General features: G+C 35.0%; 4 protein-coding genes across 4 annotated transcripts; 2 read left to right on the forward strand and 2 right to left on the reverse strand.

The window, feature by feature from the left end:
- Window positions 1–4,339: 4,339 nt before the first annotated feature.
- On the reverse strand, window positions 4,340–6,455 carry LOC108233528 (cartilage intermediate layer protein 2). Its single transcript, XM_017412068.2, has 6 exons — window positions 6,401–6,455; window positions 6,240–6,283; window positions 6,075–6,108; window positions 5,963–5,986; window positions 5,599–5,812; window positions 4,340–4,729 (listed from the first exon to the last, which is right to left on the reverse strand). Exons 2-6 carry the CDS (start codon window positions 6,249–6,251, stop codon window positions 4,624–4,626), a joined length of 390 nt encoding a protein of 129 aa, XP_017267557.1. The 5' UTR covers window positions 6,252–6,283; window positions 6,401–6,455; the 3' UTR covers window positions 4,340–4,623.
- An 8,202-nt stretch (window positions 6,456–14,657) lies between these two features.
- LOC108233531 (cartilage intermediate layer protein 2) lies at window positions 14,658–16,003 on the forward strand. The gene is made up of 6 exons (XM_017412071.2): window positions 14,658–14,706; window positions 14,812–14,852; window positions 14,986–15,019; window positions 15,119–15,142; window positions 15,377–15,575; window positions 15,691–16,003. Exons 2-6 carry the CDS (start codon window positions 14,844–14,846, stop codon window positions 15,788–15,790), a joined length of 366 nt encoding a protein of 121 aa, XP_017267560.1. The 5' UTR covers window positions 14,658–14,706; window positions 14,812–14,843; the 3' UTR covers window positions 15,791–16,003.
- Window positions 16,004–17,178: 1,175 nt separating this feature from the next.
- On the reverse strand, window positions 17,179–19,031 carry LOC108233529 (cartilage intermediate layer protein 2-like). The gene is made up of 6 exons (XM_017412069.3): window positions 18,951–19,031; window positions 18,798–18,841; window positions 18,672–18,705; window positions 18,554–18,577; window positions 18,094–18,295; window positions 17,179–17,546 (listed from the first exon to the last, which is right to left on the reverse strand). Exons 2-6 carry the CDS (start codon window positions 18,807–18,809, stop codon window positions 17,441–17,443), a joined length of 378 nt encoding a protein of 125 aa, XP_017267558.1. The 5' UTR covers window positions 18,810–18,841; window positions 18,951–19,031; the 3' UTR covers window positions 17,179–17,440.
- Window positions 19,032–25,335: 6,304 nt separating this feature from the next.
- On the forward strand, window positions 25,336–27,035 carry LOC108233530 (cartilage intermediate layer protein 2). The gene is made up of 6 exons (XM_017412070.2): window positions 25,336–25,426; window positions 25,561–25,596; window positions 25,700–25,733; window positions 25,832–25,855; window positions 26,219–26,420; window positions 26,653–27,035. Exons 2-6 carry the CDS (start codon window positions 25,585–25,587, stop codon window positions 26,756–26,758), a joined length of 378 nt encoding a protein of 125 aa, XP_017267559.1. The 5' UTR covers window positions 25,336–25,426; window positions 25,561–25,584; the 3' UTR covers window positions 26,759–27,035.
- Window positions 27,036–27,659: the final 624 nt, after the last annotated feature.

Here is a 27,659-nt window from a genome sequence, read left to right on the forward strand (position 1 = left end):
CTCCAAATCAACAGCCATTAGTGAACTACTCTCAGATAGATCATTGTAGCGAGGGACTGGGAGCCGAAATAGAGCCTGCCAATTGCATGAGCAGTTTGCTTAATGTTTATGTCTCCCTTAATGACCTGTTTCATTAGAAGTGTGGAGCTTCGGAAAGTAATAAATGTGTTTTAAGACCAGCAGTAGTTAAACAATTTGACAGAAAAACTGAGGGTAGAACAAAGGTTATAGGTTTGTTTTTGTGTGTTCAGTTATGTGTTACATGCTTCAAAATGTAACCAGCTGTTTTCTTCCTGTTCATGTGCATTCATAAAAAAAAAAAGCATGAAACATTAAATGCTGTTTCACTGACAGTTTTCATTGTAACCTCACATAATTGCTTTCTAATAGAGTTCGCCAAAGTAGCGCCACACCACAGAGTTTTCTGCAAAATCTGCTGTGCTGTTAAGGCTTTCTCATTCTCTTTCTGCAGTAAAAATTAAAAGGTCTAGCATTCCTTGAAGGAGTGCATATCACCCACCGCTTTTAAACTGAAATTGTTGTATACCGAGAAAGGACAGAGTTATCGCTGTTTTGTTCAAACCTATTTTTTAAAAGATATTATACATAATCTCATGCAAGACTGTGAGATCTTGTGCAATTGGGCAGCGCTCTGACTCTGTGTTGAGGACGACACTCAGCTGCTACCACACCAAATTTAGCTCAATATCTGTAAAACCGACTGAGTTATAACCAGTTTTGTGTTGGCTAAGGTTAATAGCTGTGGCAGCCAACTTAAATTGGGATGGCTTAAAATCTTAATGAGTTTTAGATCTAGAGACACTGATTACTTTGAGAGTTCCACTAAAATCTGTTAATTGGTTCATGAGATATTTTGCTAATGGAAAGTTGCCAAAGTTTTGAGACAAAGATGTTGCGCAGTGTGTTGAGCACAGAGTTGCTGTCGAGGATAAGAGTTAGCAATTACCACAACAAATAGTAAATCAATATCTGTAAAATTATAGTAATTTTTGTCTCTCCTAAGGTCAGTTGGCTGTGGAGATTATATTTAAATGAGTTTACTACATAACTTAACCAGTCGATGTGGAACCCAATGATTATTTTCTAAGAGTTTCAATAAATGTCATCTAGTAGTTTATGAGATATTTTCTAACAAAGACAGAGTCGAATCCAATAGTTAATAGAAAAGTTTTAAAAACCGACCTTATGTGATCACTTAGCGCTAAAGTATGTATTGAGGCTGGCCCTCGGCTACTAACACACTAAGCTTAAGTACAATATCTGTAAAACTGGCTGAGCTACAGACATTTTTTTGTTTGATGAGGTCGCTTAGCTGTGGCTGCTGTCTTGAATCAGGTCAACTGCAAAAGGTAATGAGTTGTAGTGATTGCTTTTTGAGAGTTTCATTAAAATCTGTTAAATGTTCCTTAAATATTTTGCTAATGCTACAGACTCACAGACACGGGCAAAAACATTATTGTCTCTTGCCTTTGGCAGTGGACAATAATCAGGTGCATTAGATGATTTACTCTTTATTCTATTATCTGGATTTTGTTTAGCTCTGAAGTATAGTAAGTATAGTAAGATTTACCTCAATGGTGAAGTGCAGCAGCCCTTAACAGGACTATAAAAAAATGCATAAAGATAAATTTTTTATATTTTCTTGCCTTGTTGAGCAAAAGATTGTTCTTCTCCAAATCGATGAAGAAATAGTATTGGGCATTTTTTTAACTGCCTTTGTCTAAAAGGTGTTTGAACAACGCTAATGCTTCCATTGCTTTTTATCCGCAGATAGCCTACACACTGAGACAAAATTATAGCAATCCATCACAGCTTTTATGTGAAGCTTTATTACATGTTGCCTGAAATACTGATCCAGGAGCTACATTATTCTCTATCAATCACTATCTATTTCTCCATCTAAATTACAGCACAAGCCTATGTGCACATTAGTTTTATCTAGCCTTGCTGAGTTAGACTTTTAAAAAATGATGTTAAATACACATGCAGTAAAGAATGAGACTGTCGGGCAGGTTCGACTCCATATTTCCTTTTATTCTGTTACAACTTTTATGTTCTCCAGTCTGGAATTACATTGTGACACCTGTTTGTCTTCCCACAGCTTTTTTATTTATTAACTGCGGTCATTACTGTAGCTACCAACCTGCCAATTACTACCCAGAATGCATTGCGCCATAACGTTGTTGTTGTTTTCACTCTGTGTTCCTTTCCTGGATATGTTGCTTACTGTAATGTTCCTCATAAAATCTGTACCTTGAAATAATGCTGCCGCTTCACTCTGAAACTCGTGCCAATATATTTTCCTGTTGTGTTTGCAAATGTTTCCAAAGGTAACATATTTTTTTACAGTTCTGATTTTTTTACAAACAGTTTTTCTGCCATGTCATGTTCAAAACACATTTAAGGTCACTTAGAAAAAGAAAAAACACACCAGCATTATATAAACCCTAATTTTATTCTGTTCCTACATCATTTTCTAATACAGGTATGTGGAAACAAAATCTTCACAACAATGACAGCATTATATTGGTTATACTGGAAGCTTTTGCAGATGTCTTTTAGTTCCTTCTACTCTATCACTGATAAGGGTTAAAGCTCTTACAAATTTGTAGGGGTCCTTTATCAGTAGTCGGTTTCATCTCTCTCTAAAGGCTTTAAATGGGATTAAGGTCACTGCTTTGTGCTAGCTAGTATAAAACAGTATATCTTAATCTTTTCAACCAATTTTGTGTTGGTTCATGTGCATGCTGGATCATTGTCCAGCTAAGAACTCAAGACATCCATCTCAAATGTACTTGTGGACAATAAAAAGGACTTTTCTTCTCCTCCATTTGTTATTGTTTAAACTTCCTTTGATACATTTAGTGTCTGTTACCCCTGAGGAAGCAAGGCTCCTTTTTTTGTTGGTCTTTTGCCCATAAAGCCGACTCGGTTTAATGTGTCCCATATTGTATGTGCTGAAACATTAAGTTGTAGTGTCTAACTTTAAGTATAGTAGTTGTGATGGCAAAAGCTAAGGAATAAGCAGAAGAAACCACTGAGTGAAACAGAGAAAATTAATGAAATAATGAAAAGAAGGGTGCTAAAAGAGAACTCTTGTATTGAGCCTCTTCTTTGTTAGTCTGACACTATCTGTCCTCTCCCCCAATTGCCTTTCTGTGACCTTGTCAGTTGTAAGCACTTCGTAATGATGTCTGCTGTCAGTGCCTAATTTATTACATAGGAGCTGCTCATTTTAGTCATACTTTAGGTTAGGAACAAGTGACCTGTGGCTGTTTGGATCCAAGAATTAAATTTTCTATTGCCTGTAGGGTTACTAATTTAGAGAATGCTTCAAACCATTTGATCTAAGAGGTCAAATGCCCCTGCTCTCCACTTATCATCAAAGTGTCAGTTCACCTCTTTGAAACAATGCCGCAGGTTTATGTCTATTTATGTCTCAGGTGTGTTTTCTTTTTGTGTTTTGTTCCTCCTACTTACTACTGCTAGATAATTAAAGCCGTTTGTTCACACCAGGGCTGCCTTACAAACTTCCACATCACCTCTTCTCTAGACTCTTACAGTAAATGTCTATATATTATGTACATTCACTATAGTTTTTTTTATTATCTGGAATCCTGCTCAAACAATTTGGTCAGCTTAGTCTACGTTAGCATTGGTGCTTTGTTCTGTTTACCAAAACCTCCATTTGGAATTGGAGGGCAGTTATTGATTCAGTTGTCTTACTTAAAATACCTAAAGTCATGAACATTTTTAAAAGTGTCCCTAAGGCTTTGTGTCCTTCACCATCACTTCATATGTAAACTTCACATGTGTGCAAACAAGTGATACTTGAGGGATAGTCTGGTCATTTTTGAGGTGATAGCCTGTCAAATAGTTATCAGTAGTTAGTACCTTATTAGCTGTGAGTCAGTCATGGAGCACAGAGTATGTAGAAAGAGACAAAGTCTTTGTCCAGGCTCAGCTAATGGCTAGCCAAACAAGGGCCTGTTTATTGTTTTTCATGCTTATAAAACAACTCTCAAAAAAAACAACATAATGGCACGAAAAAACCACTACATTAGCTAATGTTAAACCTGTACACTTTTGCGAGACACTATTTGTTTAGTTTGTTGCTGTTTTCTTAACTAAATACTGTCTGTGTTACTATGTGAATGTATAGATAGATAAACTATGTATTTGTCAATGTTGCCGAGGCTATGATGCATCAGTCTGCCAGTCCTGATGCACTGATACATTCAAAGCCTTGGTGCTATTGGCTTATACTGTAAATGGCTTTTGTATATGCTAGGTAGAAAAATAAAGATATCAAAAGAAGTTTGCTTTTTGATTATGTTTATTTGCTGTTGATTTATTTCCCCATAGTTAAAGGAAAAAACAATCATAATCCCAGTAAAGATAGTTAAAACACAGAACACATTTTCCCCGCAACACATTTAGTTGAAGAGGCATCAGTAACAGAGGAAACAATGCCTGGAACAGAGGAACTTTACCAGGATATATATGTATTTCATTGGTAAGACTAAACATGAATGAAAAATCAGAGAAATTTAAAGCCCCAACACAATTTTTTTTCCTCCTTGGTCATTGGCAGCAGTGGACTCAGTCTTCAGAACGGCATGGGCATCTAAAGCGAACTTTGTAGTCAAAGCAGCGTCCACGTTTCTGGTCCTCATTGCGGCAAATGAAGCCTGTATCGATATTGTAGCTAAAAGATAACAGGATTCTGAGTCAGCATGCAGAACTTTTTTTAATGTAACAGAGCCAAAAAATATTTCAATATTTCATATTTAAGGTTTTGTTTTAATATGTATGGTGTCTACAAAATGAAATCAGTGTTTAGGGATTATGTAGTTTGTAAGATAATCTTTTATCACTTGCTGCTGAAAGGGAGGCGATAATGTTTATGACAATGTGTGTGTGTATACATGTGTGTGTTTGTACATCATGTTAACAAAATGCCATGAACCACTGGACAAATTTTGATAAATCTTGCAGAAAGTAATCCATGGATGTATTTAAAAACTGGATTCAAAAACTAATTAAATTTTGGAGTCAACCTAATTCAAGATGTCTGGCAAAGCTAATTGACCATAAAACACTATGGTTTTAGCTTCAATAAGCTTTTTGTTGTCAATTTTACAGATATTGACCCAGAAATTGGTATGGTAGTGGCTGAGACTGACCCGCAACACATTTTCTATGTGCTAACAGGTTGCACAAGATCTTTGTTTAAATTTTATATTACCTATTTGGAGTCAACTCTATATATCTTTAGCAAAACAACTTTCAGAAATTATCATTGGTTAAACAATCTAATTACTGATTACCCTTTGGAGTCAGTCCAATTTAAGATGGCTGCTGCAGCCAACTGACCTTAGAAAAACACAAATGTGCTAAAATTAAAGTGCACAATTCTGTGACTATTATTCAGTTTCATTTTGAAAAAAATAATTTGTAATTTGGAGAGGAAGCTTTTGAGTTTAGCGTCTTGTCAGTGAAACACTTCTAGCACATGCATTTCATTATTATTATTATTATTATTATTATTATTATTATTATTAAAAGACAACTCACGCATAGAATTTCTGCTTTGTCCTTTCTGCTGGGATCTCTTTGTCAGCTGTAACAGCCTGAATTTCCCGAGGTCTGCGACAGATTTTTCCTGGGTATTCTTCCCTCAGCTTCTTCAGAACCTCCAAGTCACCTGTTCCACCAGGAGTGTCCCGGTTGAACCATTCAGTCCAGCACCGTCGTTTCTCAGCAGTTGCCTCCGTAACTGTGACTGTATCTGTAATACCAAAACAAGGTTTTAAATATAAACTCATGAATATAAAGACAAAGACATATATTTTGTAAATACAAAATGCACTTTTTTAAAACAGAGGTAACTGAAGCTGAAGATTTGATGCTTATTGAAAATTCAGGGAAAATGACTTACCTTGATAACTTAGGTCAATGTACCCTGGTAAATATAATCAAAATAATGCTAGTTAGTGATTTTCTATAGTGCCAATAGATTTTAGAATTGTTAAATTGTGAGATGAACATACCGAGCAGCAAAACTGCAGCAATAGTAAAACTCAACTAAAAAAGAAAACACAGTTTTTGAAAAGGCAAAATGCTTTATATGCACATTATGCAGCTTGATTTATTTAAGTATTAAGTGTGATTTATTTTCTTATTTTAAATCAATACCACCACAACTTATATCTTACCTGCTTGATCATCTTTGCAGAAACCAAATGTCAGTTTTAACCACCTAAAAAAGTAAAAAATATTTTTTTTGTTTTAATACTTGGTGCAAATTTATGTTTGTTTTATCAAAAATCTTAGTTTTTTCTTTTTACAAAGTAAAAACAAAAAAGAGGCTTTTTACCTGTAAAAACTGGAGAGAATCAGCAAGAGGATCTCTTAGTCCAATAAGTTTGTTGTGTTTTCTTCTGCCTTTATATAGTAGCAGGACTCACCCTCTGGCTCTATGTTTAACATAATAAATTGGCTCCTACATTCTTCAGTGGCTTAAAACTTGTTTTTTTGCATTTTGCTCAACACAAAATGCAAACCTTGAAGGCATTGTCCACACAAAAACAAATCTTTTTAAGAACTTATGATCCACCTGTTCTTTGTGTTGTAGTAAATCATTGATAAACAAACAATGACAGCAAACTTTTGAGAAAATTTAAACTAATCTAAGTCAAACATGTTCTCAAAATGAAATTCCAAAGTATTATAAAAAGTTATTAAACTAAAGTTTAAATCTTTAAATGTATAAACAGAGACTTTCCATTACTTGGAGCAACTGATAACGGAAATCTTGTCTTAAATATAATGGCTAAAACAAGTTTCCTTTTGATTACATTTGCTGTAAATGTCTTCATATAATGACATTTTACTTCAACAGGCCTTTCCCCCGATGCGCACAAGTGGCACTACTAACAAGTGACAATCCTTGTCAAAGAGGAATCGAGGGTTTACATCATCCTGAGGTGTATATTTTATTGGGAAGAATAATTGGAAACAAACTTTGCAGCCTTTTACTTACTCTGGATGTTGCCATGGCCGCTTACTTTTCAATTTTGCTAAAATTAAAAATACATAGTCCCAATTGGGGCAGAAAAAAGCATGCATTTTTTATTTACTTCTAAGCTGGACTATTGTAACTCTTTATTATAAAGATGTCTGGGAAAAAAAACTCTTGAAAAAGTCTTCAGTTTTCAATTCTGCTGCCAGAGTTTTAATGAGCGTTTGAAGAAGAGATCATATTTCTCCAATTTTAGTTTCTTTCCACTAGCTCCCTGTAAATTTATGTTAAAGATCTCAATGTTCCACATTTTCCTAACACAGTGCTTTACTATCAGACTGCAGGTTTACTTGTGCTTCCTAGATTTTCTACAAATAGAACAGGAAGCAGAGCTTCCAGTTATCAGGCTCCTCTCCTGTGGAACCAACTTCCAGTTTTGGTCCGTGAGGCAGACACTTTGTCTACTTTTAAGATGAGGCTTAAGACTTTCCTTTTTGATAAATCCTATAGTTAGGGTTAGTTATGCTGCCATCGGGTTAGACTGCTGGAGGACTTATTGACCACATTTCCTCACTCTGCTTTTTTATTCACTCTACTCTCCAAATTTGTACATCCTATTACTTCTTTCATTTACATTGTGTTCTCTGTTTTTTGTCCCTTTGAAACTACACCTGGTCCAACACTTTGTATTTGTCTGTGTCTTTTTCTTGTCCTATCAAAACCACAGCCAGTTGAAGCAGATGGCCGCCCATCCTGAGCCTGGTAAAAGGGAGTCAATCCTTTCTCCTATCACCAATGTGCCATTCAGTATTGGAGGATTGTGATGAAATAAAGTTCTAATGGCTTCTTTAGCTAGATCAGTTTTACTAATTTCAGAATGCATGTGGATGTATTGTGTTATAATAGGAATGAATTGGCTGTAATTAGATATGAATCTGGATCTGTTTTGAACTGAACTTGGCTTTATGGTTTTGACTTATTTTTTTATATAGTCTCCTGAAATTACTTTTGTTGTGAATTGGCAATCTATATATAAACTGACTTGAAGAAGTGAATGAAACAAAAACTAGAAAAAGGTTTAAGCCACAAAATGTATCTCTTCTCAGGTCATTAGATTCAGTGTTCAAAACAACTTGACCCCCAGAGCAAGCTTTGTAGTCCATACCTGTGCCATATGTCTGGTCCTGACTGAGACAAACAATCCCTTTAATAGGAGTACAGCTGAAAGATACTACTGAGTAAATATTTAATTCAATGCCAGATTCAAAACAATTAAGTCATTTCAAAGAGTGTATCAAAATGGCTCTTCACAGCAATTTATTTTGTCGTTTTATTTTTTTTGTTGTTATGACAAATGTGTAAACACATTTTTATTAGTATTCTTTTAGGAGGGGTTCATAAAGTGGGAACATATTTATCATGTTGTTTGTGAATGTCACTTTTTAACACTGCACACTAAAGGGCAAATGCCTGGCACCACGTAAAACAAGAAGACTTTTTCTTGGAAAAAGAAAATAAACATTCTTTTTTTTTTACATCCAAACCCACTCCCACACTTTAAGCCTTTTTATTTTTTTTTCTTATCAACTGCCAACACGGTTATTGACTTGACTGCATTTTCCTGTTACATGTCACACCAGTGAAGAGTGCCCTTTTTCAATGCCCACCCTCTGCAAGGGTTTTGTGTATGCTAATTAATTGTCCTTTGAGAAGAATACTCACCTCCCTCTGTTCAATAACAGCTGGGGATGCTCTCTGTCTATTCATACATCAGCATTAAACTTTGTCATTTGAAAGGGCCGGCGTAATATTTTACACTAAATCGTGCCTTGGACTGGATGCCAAAGTACAAATGACAGAGGGCTGTAGACTCATTCATCATTTTGCCCTAACATACACACACCTCCTCCTATTTCTCAAACTGCACACATCTTTAGATTCTGGGTCTCCATGGATATAATGTTTTTTTCTATTTTTCTCTGATAAAGAAACTGCAGAATTCCTTTTGACCATCAGTTCTATTTACACAGCAAGTTTCAGGTGGCCTATAAAACACTCATGCTCATTTTCAAACAAACAGTTCAGCTGCTTAACTACATATTTGAATTTTATAACATCTTACAACAGCTACAGTCTTTGTTAGATTTCTCTGTGACTCTGAAAGAATAAAATTAAGAAAACCTGTAGGATTGAATGCAAATTAACCAAGCACACTATGAATATTCTGGCACTTTGTAAAAGCTTTTGTACAATAAAAAAGTTTGCATGATCATAAAATGAATGCATAACAGAAGTATGGATTCACTTTTAGTAGTATCACTTTTGCTCATGTCTGTGTGTGTGCATGTGATTGTTTGTCTGTATTGTTAGTAAACTATCACATGAATCATTAAATGAATTTTATTGAAACTTTCAGGAAGTAATTGGTTGACATCTACAACTGATAAACAGTTGGAGTTAACCTGATTCAAGATGACTGCCACAGCTGATTAACAACAATTGTTTTGTTTTTTGTTAAAGATTTTGAGCTAAAATTTGATGTGGTAGTAGCTGAAAGTCATTCACAACACATACTTCAAGCACTAATAGATCATGTGATATTACAATATTGTATGAGAATGTGCATAAAATTATTTTCAAGGTTTGACTTAAATTGCTTTAACTCTGTCATTTAACATAACTCTGTCACTTAACATATGATGATCTTAGACTAAAGCTCTGGCCTAAAAGCCTGTGGGTGATATGCATTTTTTAAAGGGATGCTTGGCCTTTGGTTAGAAAATGCTTTTGTAAAAAAAAAGGCATTTTTGCTGCTAAAATGAAAGGTTGATTTTGATATGAGTGGGTTTCTTCCTATGTGTTCAGACATATAGTTTACTGAATTTTGATTGAACCAGACTTTAATGTGCAAACCTCAACAAAAACCTATAATTCTATTTTTGTTTGATCCATCCATTTTTGTAATTTGGACCATAAATTAGGGCCTCAGAAAGTGCTGACATACACTTCTCTTGGAAGAGGTATACTGTATCTTGTTTATCACACTGATGGTAGGTTTCTCATCCTGTGAAAGCAGTGTGTGTGGCCTTTGTGGTTATCTACCCCTGCTGTGTTGCACTTTTTTTTTTACTCTACCAACACATTTTCTATTCTGGCTAGATCAGAAATGCTGATATTGTTAAAAAAAAAGAAAAAAGAAATCAGTCACATCTTCAAAGTTTGTTGCATTATTGTGATTGTGAGTCTAGGTAGTTTTAAAGATACTAAGTGAATATTCTCACTTCCCCATCCTTGGAAACATTTTGATTTCCTTTAATTTTTTTTGTTTCTTGCTATGTTTAAACTGTGTCTGTCAATGTCACTTTTAGGTTTGCTTTTAGATGATTGATTTGATGGATATTAAATTTGCTTCAGATTTTATCTTTGCTTTTGAGTTTTTGACCTGTTAAACACAATGAATAAACCAAGTTTTTGAGAGGCCAACTGATGGAACTTTCTTCTTGCAAAATCCTTCTGGGATCTTCTGCTCTTTCCAGTAATCTGATAACGTGAATGCATGCGAGTCTAACTTGTTTTCCTTTTTCAAAAGTTTTCTCAGAATGAGATACAACTGTGCATATCACTTGTTCGATCAGTAGCTCATTCAACAGACAAGAGTCTTTTGAGGTTTCCTCACCAAACTAGACTGGTGGTTCTCAGACATCTGCTTGCAGGGATAATGAGGCAAACACCCTGATTTGTGTAGATAAACTGCCTGCCTGCACTGAGATTCATTACACTCCAGTCACACTTTTGCATATTTGCCTTACATTTCAATACTCTACTGAGAAACATGACTGCAAGAAAATTATGTTGCAACATTGTCTCTTCACATATTTAATACTCTAGCATATGTAGCACAATCTACAGGAATAAAAACCCACTTGTTTAAAAAAAATACTCAAAAGGACATTATAGAGTTAGTGCAAAATATTCTAAAGTTTTATTATTTTAAATAAAAATAAAACTTGATAATCACATTAGGTTAACTTAAGTCTTAAGCTTAGTTCATTGGCTTTGAAACAAAAACGAGAATATAAAAATACTTAATTACACTGAAAGCCAAAACTTTTATTTAAGTTCTAGAATTTAATATAAAAAAGACAGATTAAGCATCATTATCAAAAAGAAGGGTTAACAAGACTTTGGTTTTGGCAGGGGGTTTTCTGGGTTCTGCATGAACTGATGACTGTGTCTAAGCTGTACAGAATTCCAAACAGTGTCCAAGCTGCCCACAATACAGGCACTCCTGTGCTCTCATTTTGTGACTCAACTGTATTTGCTCATCAGCAGATGACGTAGCTGGCACAAGGGGCCACAGCAACATCTTGAGTGGGACTTAATGAGAGAACAGTGGGTGGTTGGCTAGTTATCAGTGCTACAGTCTCACAGAGGATTTTTGCAACACAATGGCTATTTGTCTTTTCAGGGAGAGTTAAGGTTGAACAGGTCTGAACTGATATACAGTGGCTGGTCAACCTGTCTATGAAAAATTCCTTAAAGCCAGAATTAGTGTGTTAGTGTGTGTTAGTGTGGCTGATTACAAATGATTAATTAAATGTCATGAAAACTAGAAGGGCAGGCTTGGAAGGCAACTGACCAGAAGGGTGTAGCTAGATGAGACTAATCCAAGCCTCTGAGGAGGCCTTTAGAGACCCTCTAGAAATGCCTCAGTGTCTTTTTTTTTAACTCAAAGCTTCAGCCACAAAAGTGCATTCGTCAAGTTGCCTAAACAACTTCTAGGAACAATTTGCACTTGTGCAAAGGTGGCCAAACTTCTGAAGAGGCCTCTAAGCAACCTTCTTGGCATGCCCTGGTGGTTGTTTTGTACTCAAAGTTTTTACAACAAAAGTGCATTCCTAAAGGTTGCCTAAATGACTTCTAGGAACAGTTAATAATTAAACTCTTGCGAAAAGGTGTGTTGGAGATACAGATCATGCTAATGACTTCCTAAAAGTTGCATAAATTACTTCTAGGAATGATTTCTCGGTAAACACTTGTGGAAATATGCGCTGTAGCTATAGAACCTGCAGGATCTAAGCTAAGAACCTGAGTAGGCCAAAGATGAGTCTTACTTTTGCTGCAGTTTTGTTGATTTGTACTAATTATCCATTTCAGCAACTAAAGAAACAAGTTATATTACTGACAGTTCTACAATATGACTAAATAAAATCAATAACTAGCATTATTCTGATTATATTTACCAGGATACGTGGAATTATGTTATCATGTTAAGGCACCTGAAGTTTTAGGTCCCTCTATTGTCAAAAAGCTTTTACTGTACTGTACTGGACTGTTTCACATTTTTAATGCAAATTAAATGAGTCAATACTTTAGTTTAGAATGGAGAATTTGGAAACTTTGAGCATTTCATTTAAATGAATATTAGAAATATCCATCCATCCATCCATCCATCCATCCATCCATCCATCCATCCATCCATCCATCCATCCATCCATCCATCCATCTCTTTTTACCCATTTTGACATCTAGGGTCACAGGGGAGCTGGTGATTCTTTTCAACAATCATTGAGCAAGAGGAAGGGTACACCCAGGACAGGCTACCAGCCAATCACAGGGCCACATAAAATTCACACTAATATATAGTGACAATTTAGAGTTACTAATTAACCTAATAAATCAACATGTTTATGGTCTATGGGAGGAAACTGGAGTACCCAGAGAAAACCCACAAAAGAATGATAAAAACATGCAAACTCCACACAGAAAGGCCACAGCCTGGTTGGGATCATTCATCCATCTTGCTGTGATGTGTCATCGCTAACCATTTTTTTTGGCCTGCCTCCCATGCAAACACTGTTCAATCTGTTTGCAGCTATTTAGAACTGACATTTGGTTTCTGCAATTATGATCAAGCAGGTAATATATAAGTGATATTGAACCAGAACGAGGAAATAAATAATCCTGTTACCATCAAAATCTATTGTAGTAAAAAATAAAGTAAATAATAATTAGAGCATTAGAGCTTTATTCCATAAAATGGGAAATAAATTCAAGATATGACCAAAACTGTAGTAACTTTTCCTAATGGAAGAACTTAGTCTAGAACTCTGACATGGTGTATGTTATAGTGTGAGGTTGGGCGGAGAGAGCAGCAAACCCAATGCGCAGACTCATCGTGGATTCCAGGATGAAAGTAATTTATTTTAAATTAAAAGAACAAAAACAAAAAGCTGCTGAGGCAGCAAAATCAAACAATAACAAAAAAGTAGGACGTAGCATAAATGATAAGTCAAGGCAAGACAAGGGAGAAACCAGACAGTGTCTGTAAGCAACAGCGGGCCAGTGAGTAAATGAAGGAAATGACCAGGTTTTAAAGGCAGAGGGTAATTAGGGAAAGTGGGCACAGGTGAGTGATAACTAACAGGAGCAGGTGGAGATGGGCGTGTCAAGTAAACAAGTGACTGACTGAGGAGAAGGGAATAATGACAGGAGTACAAAAACACAAGGAGCAAGAACTGAACTAAGATACAGATAATTAAATAAAATAAAATAAACAATAAACACAAACTAAAACATGAATCAGAAACATGAAAAACAACCCCAAATCCTGACATTTAGTCAAAAAGACATCATGTGTTTGTCTCAAATTTAAGTAACTTTTTCTTTAGTTGTGGGACATGGAGTGACCAAAAAAGGCAAACTTGTCTTACTCCATTTAGCATATTCAAAAGGAATGCAAAGTAAAAATCTTATCTTTCCTGCAGTTAAGGGATCTTGGCTTTATTATTTTGGAAAATTAAGCAAAAATCTTTTCAAGCGTGACAAGTTAAACAGCTACTCAGAGTGGAGCCAGTTCAAAGCAGATTTCTGCTGTCTTAAAATTCACAGAGACCCAGCTAAGGGAAGAACTGTTGAGCAGCCCCATCAGAACAGACTGGCAGCCAGTACTACCTAATATTCTGGATGCTACCAGAAATAGGAAAGGGGACAAGATAAAGAAACTTACCTCCTTGAGCCATGCTGTGTCTAAGAAAGACAAACACCCTGGGTGCTTCAGATGCACAGCTTTACAAAAATTGTCATAGTGTGGCCTATGGTGCGATATGTAAATCATTTATATGTTCATGGGCCCAATATAAAATCATCCTAGTAAAGATGTGCTTACTGCATCCCCATCTCTGCCAGTCAAACCAAGCATTATAGTTTAAATATTTTTAATTCACAATTAAAAATTTGATATTTAAAGTCCTCCCGCCCTTTTGGTCATGTTCTACATACTTTAGGAGTATAATTTCTATGTGCACATGCTCAGATACAAATCAACTATTCTTTCAAAGTATTTAAAAAATTCACTGTTCTCAGTGCATCTAAATCAGTTCTTTATTTTCATTTGTGACAACTTTTTTTAATAACATATTGACTTTTATGTGTCGACAAAAGCCTCGATGTGCAAAATTGGGCAGTATTGTGTTGTGTATCTGATCCATTTGCATTTTTATCTGTAAAAATGCAACAAAACAGGTTTTAAAATTGCCAGAGAAGAATGTAGGAGTTAACCTACACTGGGTGAGACATGCTAGTATAAAAAGGCAGAGGTAAACACAACCGACTTACGGGACTAGGAGGTTCTCTTACTAAGTATATTCTGGTTTTCTGAGGTAAAAAACATTTATGTTTTTTCTAACTTCCTTAACAAATTTAAAGATACCTAAAGTATAACAAGAAAATACTCAAGTGTTGTGTATTTATATATTTGTTTGCAGTCATTTAGAACTTACAGCTACTTTCTGCAAATATGATCAAGGTAAGTTATCAATTGTGGTGTTGTGGATTCAAAATAAAAAAATAAATAGGAATATATATATATATATATATATATATATATATATATAGGATATAAAACTATACCTATTTATAATGTTGTTTTTTTGTTGCAGTTCATCTTTACTTTTGCTGCAGTTTTACTGCTTGGTATGTTCATCTCAACAACTTCAAAAACAATTGACAATTCTACAATCTGTTTGCACTAAAAAAATCCTTAACTTGCATTATTCAAATTTTCTTTACTAGGTTACGTGGACCTAAGTCATCAGAGTAAGATATCATCCTTGACTTTTCAAAAACTTACTTTTATGTCCTTCTATTGTCAAATTATTTAACTGTATGGACAATTTTAGCATTTTAAATGCAAAAAAATAAAATAAAATCAGTAGTTCACTGGGACAATTGAGAGTATTAAATAAATAATATAAAAATGGTAAATACAAAATTAATCTTCCCTATTCTGTTATTATGTTCATGAGTTCCATTTATGTTTGGTTACTACAGTGCCACCCACACTTGAGCCTGAAGATTGTTGGACCAAATGGTTCAATCGGGACAATCCTGGTGGACCAGGTGACTGGGAGACTCTGGAGAAACTGAGGGCAGAATACCCAGGACAAATCTGTCGCAGACCTCTGGACATTGAGGCTGTTACTGCTGCGAGACACATCCCAGCTGAAATAACACAGCAGAAGTTCTATGCGTGAGTTGTCTTTGTGGGAAAAAAAAATGCATAAAACTGACAGAGATTATTTACACATTGTGATTTTAAGAAACCAAATATGCATGCTGACACAGCGTCTTCTGTCATCTTTCAGCTACAATACCAAAACAGGTTTCATTTGCCGCAATCAGGACCAGAAACAGGACATGTGCTTTGACTACAAAGTTCGCTTTAGATGCCCATGTCGTTTCTGAGGACTGACTCCACTGCTGCCAGTGACCAGGGCATAATAATTTGGCTTTTATTTCCTCAGTTGGCTGTGTTTTTTTCCAATGAAATGTAGTGAAGTTTCCCTCATTATAACTGGAGACCTGTCTACTAAATGTGCACATGAAAGGTGTTAAGGTGTTTCTTTGTGTACATTTTTCTTCAACTATTGGGAATTAAACAGCAAATTAAAAAATCAAGAAGCAAATGTTTGTTTTTTTTCTATCCAGCATCATCAAAGTAAGCCTTTATCTTCATTTAGTCTCAGAAATGCAGATAAAGTTAAATCTCTTAATAAATGTACATTTTTTTGTCACAAAATTTAAGTTTTGAATTTGGATTCAAATTTCAAACTTTAACAAACACAAATGCACTTTGTTTTACAAAGGAAACAATGTTAATCATGCTAAACTGATAACAGTTTTGGTAATTAAATATTCACATCCTATAAGATGCAAGAAAATGTCACTTATTACTCAAGCTAACACTCCTGATCACAAAATTGCTCACATGGTTTTCTTTTGGCCTTAATGAAAATAATCATGGTTCACTTTAAATGTTTTTGGCTGCAGATAACTGTAACCAGAATATCTGCTTAGGTCTGTTTTTCATGCTAAAAGAAAATCAGGAAACCCTGAAACTCTTTTAGTCAGACTGACTATAAACATTATACACACCCCCATTAAATTGCCAAGCTTTGTGATGTTAAGGTAGACCACATAAAATCTTTAAAACATTTCCCACCTTTAATGTGAGCTCTAACCTGGACAATTTAATAAAGAAAAAAGTTTATAAGAAAATATAAAATCTACAATAAGATGGTTGCATAAGTGTGTATGCCCATAAACTACTTTTTGTTCTTGGCTCTACAATGCCATCACTTAAAAAGTTCAGCTGTCCTTGTATGATTTTCCTGACATTTACTCCGTTGCCCACTACAACAAAATCAATGGTTTTCAGAGACCTTAAAAAGTTAAAAACATTTATGTTCTGTTCTGTTCTGTTGTTGTAATTCTTGATAGAAATGATCCAGTAGTTTGGTTTTTTCTTATTTAATTACTAAACTTGTTCTAAAAATAAAGCTGTATACTTTAGAGTGATTTATTTTATACAAATTTTCTGTTGGTGAAAAACCTTAGTTAAATTGTAAAATGGTTTTGCTTAATGAACAAACAGCTGTTTTATATGTTTAACACTCTCAAAAAAAGAGCAGAACATTTGAACTGTTTGGTCAAAACTTAATTATGATTTAAAAAACAAAAGTATTTTATCCAAATATAGAGACCTAACTATGTTTGCTTTTTTCAGACTAAACAATGACAGAATAAAAGACTTACTTCAAATATGCTAGATAGAAAAAAAACAACAAAAAAAGTTTGCTTAATGAATGTTTTTTATTTGCTGTTAATTTATTTCTCCATATTTAAAACAATTCCATTGAAAGGAAAAGAAAAGTAGAAAAATAAAACCTTTCTCCAAAGCCTGTTTAGTAGAAGAACCAATAGGAAAGGTGGGACAGTGTCTGGAACAAAGGAACCTAACTATAATTCATTGGAAAAAATAAAGATAAATGAAACAAAAATCAAAGAAAATTAAAGCCACATTTTTTTTTGTTCTAGTCAAAGGCAGCAGTAAACTTAGACTTCGAATTTACACGGGCATCTAAAGCGAACTTTGTAGTCAAAGCAGCGTCCACGTTTCTGGTCCTTGTTGCGGCAAATGAATCCTGATCTGGTGTTGTAGCTGAAAGATAAAAGAAGAGTGAGTTTGCAAACATATTAAGTATTTTTCACGTCAGTTTCAGAATAATTTTAAATAACTTTTCTTTACTTTGTATGTTACCTAAATAATACAGTTATTGTTCATAGATTACTCATGTATCTTTAAAAAATGCCATATTGAAGAAAAATTCTAAATTGTCTTTCTTTTTACACTGAAATGCCTTACTTGGCTTGTGACAGTGACAGCAAAATATGCACATGTAATTTATTTTATAAGTGTGCAATTTTGTGATTGTGATATGCAATTTGTCTGAATACAAATTTCATCTTTAAAAGAACAGTTTCCAGTGACTGTGTATGGAAAAGCTCAAGGCATTATAACAATTTGGAGAGCAATTTTTTGAGTTTGGCAACTGTGATTTTTAAAAAATATTTCAACCAATCAATCAATCGACTTTTTAAAAAAAAGCCCTTTAATACAGCCAAACAGTGCACAAAGTGCTTCACAATTCAAAAGTTAAAAACAATCAGTACTTAATGAAGGTATTTAATGATTAAAGACAACTCACGCATAGAATTTCTGTCTTGTCTGTTCGGCTGGGGTCTCTCTGAGAGCAGTAACAGCCTGAATGGCCACAGGTCTGCGACAGATTTTTCCTGGGTATTCTTCCCTCAGCAACTTCAAACTCTCCCAGTCACCTTTTCCAGAGGCACGGTCTCGATTGAACCATCTGGTCCAGCACAATCGATTGATAACAGCTGATTCTGGCTCTGTAGTGGCAAAGAAACATTTTAAATTAGAGCTCATCAACATAACAGAAAAAGCGAAATACATTTTGCAAGAACATTTTTACACTAATTATTTAAATGTAAAGCAAACAGTTTCTAAACTGTTAATTCTACATTAAAGTACTGGAGCATTTTGTTTTTGCATTTAAAATATAATAGTCCATGCAGTACGAATGTTTTGACAATAAGACAACCTAAAACAGCAGGTTTGATGATTACTGAAAATATAGGATGTCTTACGTTGATGACTTGGTTCTATGTAACCTGGGGAAGAACCAGAATAATGCTAGTTAGTGCAAATAGATTGTAAAATTAGCAAAACTAAAACATATTACTGTAATCATAGAAGTCAACATACCAAGCAGCAAAACTGCAGCAAAGGTAAGAGTCAGCTATAACACAAAACAGAATTTGGAATTGGTAAAACGTAGTTTTGTTATTTATGTTTTCATTTGGAAATTTAACACTACAACTAAAATCTTACCAGCTTGATCATAGTTGCAGAAACTAGTTGTCAGTTTTAAACAGCTGCAAACAAAAACATAAAACTTGGCGTTTTTTTTCTTGCTCTTTCACAGGTCTAATAAATATGTTTTTCCTCCTTTTCTTAAGAAAGGTAAAAGGTAAAAGTTCTTACCTGGGAAAGTCAAATGAGACTCAGCAAGAGAAGCTCTCAGTCCAGTAAGTTGGTTGTGTCTACTTCTGCCTTTTTAAAGCAGCAAGTCTCAGCCTGTGGCACAAACTAGAATTTTTCAACACAATAGGTTGGCTCCTGCAGTCTTTTGTGGAAATTTTACAACTTGTTTTATTGCATTTTTACAGATAAAATGCAAATAGACCAGATATACAATACAGCATTTTCTAGTTCCAAACCTTGAAGGTTTTGTCCACATAAACAAGTGGTGACCTTTTTTGTTCTGAGTTATCATCTACATACCAAGAATGGCAATACACGAAACACAAATGAGAAAACAAACAAAAAAATGGATTCATTGAGAAAAGAAAAACTATTTGATATTTGTTCGGACATTATATATATTACTTCGTATCTACGCACATATGAACTACTTTATATGCCTAAAATATGCAGAACATATTCAAATTCGATTACTAGGAAAGAATATGTAAAAATAAAATAAATAAATAAATTCATAGTTAATTTAATTGTTTTTTACACAGCATTATATTGCAGCAAAAAGGGCACATTTGAATTTAGATAAATTTCTGTCTGAATTACAAAATTTAAACAGAAGTACCTTTTTTGACACTGACTTATTCCAACTTTGCACACAAGTCGTTGTCTCCACTTTTAATATTTAGAAAATCACAAGGGTATTCAAATAACCTATTTTGCTTAAAAGAAATCTAATTGACAAAATGACCCAGGTATATCAATGTCGACTCTCTACAGTGAATATAAAAAGTCTTTACACCCCTGTTAAAATGGCAGCTCACTTGCAACCCTGTACAAATAAGTGGATGGATGGATGGATGGATGGATGGATGGATGGATGGATGGATGGATGGATGGATGGATGGATGGATGGATGGATGGACGGACGTACGGATGGATGGATGGAACAATCTCTTCCTCTAACTATCATCAGAACTCTGGCAGCAGCATTTTGGATCAACTGAAAGTATTAGAAAGTATTTTGGACATCCTGATAATAAAGAATTACAACAGTCCAGCCTAGAAGTGATCTGTGATCAGTCAGTATTTCTGCAACACTTTTAGAAAAGATGCTTCTAAATTGTTTATTTTGCCAGGCAAATCCCATTGTGATCACAGATCACTTTTTCAAGAGAGGCCTGGGCCTGAAGGCAGCCTAGATATGTATGTTTTGGACTGTGGGAGGAAACTGGAATACCTGGAGAAAACCCACACAAACATTAGGAGAACATACAAACTCCACACAAAAAGACCCCAGGCCCAACACAGGACCTTCTTGCTATGAGGCAACAGTACTAACCACAAAGCTGTTATGTTGCCCTGATTTTTTGGAATATTTTAGTAATATTGTGCAGGTGGAAGACAATGGTCCTGGTATTTTTTTAAATGTAGGGATTAAAAGACACACACTGATCAAAAATAACACCAAGGTTCCTCAAAATTAGTACAAGAGGACAAAATTATGCCATCAATAGTCAATGAAATCCTGAAGTTTGTTTCTAGGATGCTCAGGTCCACAAACTACAACTTCTGTCTTGTCTGAGTTTAAAAGCAGAAAATTAAAAGTCATCCAGGTCTTTCTGTCTCCAACACATGCTAGTAATCTAAGTAACTAGTTGGATTAATCATGTTTCATGGATAAATATAGCTGAGCACCATCAGCATAACAACAGAAATTTATTCCATGCTGTATAAGCACTTTTCTTAATGGAAGCTGGTTCAAGCACTGAACCCAGAGGAACTCCATGGCTAATTCTTGTGTACGAAGAAGATTCATTAACTAGCTGGAGTCTATCAGATAAATATGATTTAAACCATTTTAGATCCATTCCTGTAATCCCAATATCATGTTCAAGCCTCTGTGATAAAATATTGTGATTGATTCTATCACACGCACCACTGAGATCTAACAGGACAAGTATAGACACAAGTCCACTGTCTTTGGCCAGAAGGTATCATTAGTACCTTTCACCAGTGCTGTTTCTGTGCCATGATGAGCTCTAAACTCTGATTAACTCCTCAGACATCTGCCTGAAGGGTTTGCTTATCAATTTGCTCATACAACTGATTTACAACTACTTTCTCAAAAATTGTCTTAGGTGAATGGGAGATTAGATAAAGGTCTATAATTGGCCAGAGCTCTTGAATCAAGATCATATTTCATAAGTAAAGGTTTTATAACAGCAACCTAAAGGCGTGTAGTACAAATTCATTCATTAAAGACGGATTAAGCAGATCTAAAGCAGGGATGTTAATGAAGGGAAACAACTCAATGAACAGTCTGGTTGGGATGGGATCCAGCAAACATGCTGATGGTTTGGATGAAGCTATTATTTTCATAATTCTGAGAGCTCAACAGGACAAAAAATATTCAAACACAAATCAAGTTCTAGTGACACTTCTAAAGCTACTAAATTTTTGCCATACGAAACAAAAGATGTGGAAAACGTGAAAAATTTAGTGTTTAAAGAAGGATTTTTGGAAATCTTATTGGAATTCTGACAAAAAATTACATGGATTCAGGTAAATAGTTTTAGTTGTAACACAGTGGTGTATGAAAAACAGAAAGGTAATAGTTTATTTCATTTGTTAATGTTCTACATTATGTAGGAATTTATATATCATATGTGGCTAGATGCTAAAAAAAGGTTTATTAAAAAGAAATTATCGCATTTTTAAAGTTTTCAATAAATCCTTTTATTTATTTTTGTCAGTGATGAATGACTTTCCCCACAATTGTTGCCCTTGTTGCTACATAGATAATGAATCAAAACAAAAAAGATTGCCACTTGTTTGTTTTTTTTTGTGAACAAAACCTTCGAGGTCCAGGTTTGGGAAAGATTATGTTGTGCATCTGGTTGTTTTGCAAATTTTTTTGTAAAAATGCAACAAAAACAAGTTTTAAATTGACCACAGACAAACACTGGAGCCATCTTCTTTTGTTAAAAAAACAACAAGGCCGCAGGGTGAAACTTGTCTTTTAAATTTACTTAAAAAAAGAACTAACACAGAAGTGCATCAAATAATAATCTAGGTACGATTTTAGGTCTGATATTATCGACTCAAAGTGTATAAATACTAATTTTCCAATAACACTATCTTGCATATAAAAATGTATACTTTAAGAAACATTCTATTTTCTACAATAGTTTAATCTTGCCTTTGCTGCAGTTTTACTGATTGGTATGTTCACCTCAGCAAATAGCTTTAATAGCATGTTTTTTTAAAACTATAATACTTTGGCACTATACTAAATCAAAAATAGCAATATTTGTATTATTTTGACCATTTTACATGAAACTTGTCTTCATGCGAACCATACCATACCACTTTATTTCTAAAGCACTTAAAAACAACATAACAGCTGACCAAAGTATTGTACAAAACAGTGTAAAAGGAAAAAGAAATGAAACAACAAAAAATGAACAACAGAATTTTTTTAAATAGTACAAGTTAAAAAGGGAAATATTAAAACACAGACGATAACTCTGGGTTAAAAGCCAAGGTAAAAACGTGTGTTTTTAAAACAGCTAGAGATGGAGCCTGCCTGACCTGCAGCAGCAACTCATTCCATGCTTTAGGAGCTAGAACTGCAAAGGCTCTGTCACCTCTGGATTTATAAAAGGTCTTCGGGACAGTCAAAAGCATCTGGTCATCCAATCTAAGAGCACACAATGGCACGTAAGGGTGAAGCAGCTCAGACAAATAGGAAGGGGCAAGACCATTAAGAGACTTCAAAACAAATAAAAGAATTTTAAAACGGACTCTAAACTGAACAGGAAGCCAGTGAAGGGAGGCTAAAACTGGAGTTATGTGCTCTTGTTTGTTTGTACCAGATAAAAAACCTGCAGCAGCTTTCTGTACCAGCTGTAGACGAGAGACGGAGGCCTGGCTAGCTCCAATCAAAATAGAGAAACAGTAATCCAGACATGACATAATAAATGCATGGATCACAGTCTCCAGGTGTTGTCTAGATAAGACAGGGTTGATTTTGGACAGCCACCTTAACTAGAAGAATGAAGACTTAACCACAGAGTTGACATGCAAGTCAAGGTTTAGGTTAGGGTCCATTTTTACACCTAAATTATTAATGCTAGATTTTTCGTGCGGGGCTAAAAAGGAAAAATCAAAGGAAGGGACACAGCTGGGGCCACTGGATTTAAAAAGCAGAACCTCAGTAATTCCTTCATTAAAATTCAGGAAATTCAGTGTCCTCCATCCCCCGGTGTCAATAAGGTAGTTAAAGAGAGGCTGAACAGAACCATATTTTAGAGGGCAATAGACTTGACAGTCATCTGCATATAAATAAAACTGAACACAATGTTTTCTAAAAATAGCAGCAAATACAGCGAGAACAGGAGTGGACTAAGAATGGATCCCTGAGGTACCCCCCATGGAAGAGAAGCAGAAACAGAGATAAAATCATCCATCATGACACAGAAACTTCTATCAGAGATGTAGGACCTAAACCACTGCAGAGCTGAGCCAGTGATGCCCATTTTAAACCCAGACTAAAACACCTCCAAAATTTTATGTTCATCCTTCAGCTGGGTGTAAACAATTTTTTCCAACATTTTGGGCAAAAAAGGTAACTTGAAAATTGGCCTAAAGTTTGACAAAACAGAAGGATCAAGGCCAGATTTCTTCAATAAGGGTTGCACCACAGCATGTTTAAAGTTGCTTCGCACCACACTGTAGGTCAAACTACTATTGATAACATTAAGAATAAAGAGCCCAATGGTTGGAAAAACCTCTTTAGGGAAGATGTGGAGGAACAACATCACAGGGGGAGCCACATGGTTTCAAACTGATAACCAGATTCTCTAGACAGGAAAGGGAAATGTGCTCAAAGTGATCAAAGACAGCAGGACAGGGCACCAAAATGGACGGGTCAAGGAAGAGAAATACAGGTCCTGGTGTTAACACCTTATCTGAGAAGAAATTAAGAAACTTATCACAGCATTCCCTGGAGGTTTTGTGAGAGTTAGCAGCTATGATATCAGAGAAATATTTTGTTCTAGGAATTTTCACAGCACTTTGGTAACAATACCAGCTCTCTCTCAGTATCTCAAAAGAGACTTGCAGTTTGTCCTTTTTCCACTTTCGCTCATTTCTCCTGCACTCCCGTCTAATAGCGCAGGTATGGTCACTTGACCAAAGCTCTGATCTGAGCTTTGATTGCTTGGTTTTAATCGGTGCCACAGAATTCAGAACAGCTTGGCACAAAGAATTAAAATATAAAGAAAGCTCCTCAGCGCTGCAAAACAAAGCTGTGAGGAACTACAAATTACACAATACTCAGAACTGTACACTTAAATTTGGCTTAATCATGCCTAATTTGCTTTCACTCTAATTGGCCAGAATAAAGCATTTTGTGTGGCTGGACAAACTTTTTTTGCAAACTAATCTTTATGTTTTGTAATGTTTGTAATCATACACTATAACTTGTTTGAAATCATTTTGGAATGATAGCATAAAAAAGAACAAAAAACTACGTGCTCTGACTCACTGTCCGTTGTTATCTTTCAGCTACAGTCACACTAAAGGTTTTGTTTGCTGCAACAGAGACCAACACTCTGGCTCCAGTTTCAACTACAAGGTTTGCTTTAAATGCCCATGTCGTGCTGCTCCATGACTCCACTGCTGTGAATCAGCAGAAAGAAGAAATGAATGCTCCAATTTTCTTTGTCATGTCTTCTCTTAAAAATGGCTTTGTTTTTTATGCCAATGGAATATATACACTTCTAAATCTCCTCTGTTCTGTTTTTTGTTGCCTTTCTGCCAAAAGGGCTCTGGGGAAAGGTTGTATGTGTTTGGTCTCTCTTTAGATAGATCATGGATTTTTTTTTAAGCTGTGAGGAAGTATCAATGCTCAACACATTTGTGTAGTAACACGGACACTGATTGGCTGAGAAAACAGCAACAAACTAAACAGTCTCATGCAAAAGTCCAAAAGTTTAATATTTCTAACATAGCATTCTTTCACACTTTTATATTGTTTTTGACAGAAAGTTGGTCTATAAGCCTGAAGAAAGATAAAAAAGAAAACAAAAGAAAACAAAAAAGCTGACCCTTGTTAGCTACCCATTAGCCAAGCCTGGACAAAGAATTTTTCCTATTTCTTCATACTCTGTGTTTTATGTCTAATGTTATGGCTGATAAAGTACTAACTATTGGTAATTATTTGACAGAACATTACTTCTCAAATGACAATAATTACCTTTAAGGTCCAGAATTCGAAAGTGCTGTTGTGTATCTGGTCTTTTTGCATTTTTATCTGGGAAAATGCAACAAAACAAGTTGTAAAATTTCCACAGAAAACTACAGGAGCCAACTTAGTTTGTGCCACAGGCTGAGACTTGCTGCTATAAATAGGCAGAAGCAAACACAACCAACCTACTGGTCCAAGAGGTCCTCTTGCTCTCCTCTGGCTTTCTCAGGTAAAGATAATTGATTTTACATTTCTTAAAAAGAGACAAAACATTAATTACACATTTCATAGAAGAAATTTAAAGATGCATGAAAGTAAAAAAAAACAAAAAACTTAAGAGTTGTTTTGTTTGCATGTGTTTAGAACTGGCAACTGGTTACTGCAACTATGATCAAGCTGGTAAGTTTTTAGTTGAGGTGATGAAGTTCAAAATGAGAACATAAACAGAAATTATGATATTAACTAACATGTTACCTATACATGATTCTGTTTTCTATTATAGTTGTTTCTCACCTTCGTTGCAGTTCTGGTGCTTGGTATGTTCAACTCATCAACTACATTAGCATGATAATTCAACAATGTAGTTGGCAATAAAAAAATCACTAACTAGCATTTTTCTCATTTTATTTACCAGCTTTTGTGATACCAAACAAAGCAGGTAAGACACGCTTACTCTTATTATTTAAATGGTCAAACCAGCAGTCTTTAGTCAAACAGCTTGGACAATATAAACTATTTCAACTAATTAAATAAAATAGTCAGCAGGTTTTTTTTTAATGTGCAGTTTAAATTTGTATCATATGTATGATGGACTCAAGTCTTGTAGGTAAGACCTACAACGCCTTTCCCCTGAATTCTCAAAAAGCACCAAAGCTACAGTTTTAGTTACCTCTTTTGTGAAAAATTTGGGATCTTTTTAATACTTTTAGCCTAAATAAACTTTACAACAATGTTTTTGCAAAATGTATTTCCGCTTTTATCTGTCTTCATGTTCATGTGCTCTCAATGTATTCAACTACAGCATCAGGCGAGGTTAATAGGCCTCGATTGTGCTGGACCAGATGGTTCAACAGAGACCGTCCCAGTGCTTCAGGTGACTGGGAGACTTTGAAGAGCCTGAGGGAAGAATACCCAGGGAAAATCTGTCGCAGACCCCGGGTCATTCAGGCTGTTACAGCTCGCAAAGAGATCCCAGCAGAAAGGACAAAGCAAAAATTCTATGTGTGAGTTGCCTTTAAAAAGTAATAATTAAAACATTATTGTGTGTTCCACTAATTAGCGGCCAAACTCAAGAATTTTGAACAAAACATTTCATCTTACAAACTAGTAATGTTTAAACACTGATTTCATTTCAAGCAACACACATCATTAAACAAAAGTTGTTGTAAATTTTTTAAAACTGACATTAAAAAACTTAATGTGTTTGCTGACTCAGTATCTACTCCTATCTTTCAGCTATAATACAAAAACAGGTTTTGTCTGCCGCAATAAGGACCAGAAACGTGGACGCTGTCTTGACTACAAAGTTCGTTTTAGATGCCCATGTCGTCGTAGAGACTGAATCGACAGCTGACAATGACCAAGGACACCCAAAAACATTTTGCGGATTTATTTTATCTGAGTTTTGTTTCATTCAGTTTTATTCTTCCCAATGAAATATATACCTAAAGCTCTTTTTTTTCAGACACTGTTCCTTCTTTGTTATTGGAACCCCTTCCATTAAATGTGCTGCGGGGAAATGTGTCACATACTTTGTCTATCCTTATAGGGATTATAATTCTTTTTCTTTAACTATGGGGAAATTAATCAACAGCAAATAAAAAAAAGCAAAAAGCAAACTTCTTTTTGCTGTCTTCATTTGTTTTATCTAGCATATTGAAAGTAAGCCTTTTATTTAGTCATTTAGTCTGAGAAATGCAGACAAAGTTAAGTCCACAACTGAACAATGTAGTTTTAGTAGTTTAATAGGACACATGGTTTATATATAAATTAAATGACCTACATACTGTATATACAGCAGTTTATTATGTTTCTGGTGTTACTGTGCCCTGCACATATTAGGCATAAAATCACATGTTCATTTACTCAAGAAAAAAATGCATGTTTTCTTCATTGGTTTGCATGCAGCTCTTTAGAATGGACACTTTTAAAGTTTAAGCTTTGATGTCGAAAAATGACAAAGTTATAGTTGCTGTTGTTCAAATCTTGAAACTAATGTGTGCTATTTTGTGCAATATCCCAAAATCTTGTGCAATCTGTTAATTCTCAGGGCATTTGTGGTGAAGAACGCTACTACCACATCAAACTTCAGCTCAAAATTTTAAAAACTGACATAGTTCTCACCATTTTAGTGTTTGATAGGATGGATTAGTTGTGGCAGCCATCTCAGAGAAATTATCGGATGTACATCTAGTCCAGTCATTTGAGAAGTAATGTTCTGTTAAATAATTACCAATAGTTAG

This window comes from Kryptolebias marmoratus, linkage group LG19 (assembly GCF_001649575.2).
Source record: "Kryptolebias marmoratus isolate JLee-2015 linkage group LG19, ASM164957v2, whole genome shotgun sequence".
NCBI lineage: Eukaryota > Metazoa > Chordata > Actinopteri > Cyprinodontiformes > Rivulidae > Kryptolebias > Kryptolebias marmoratus.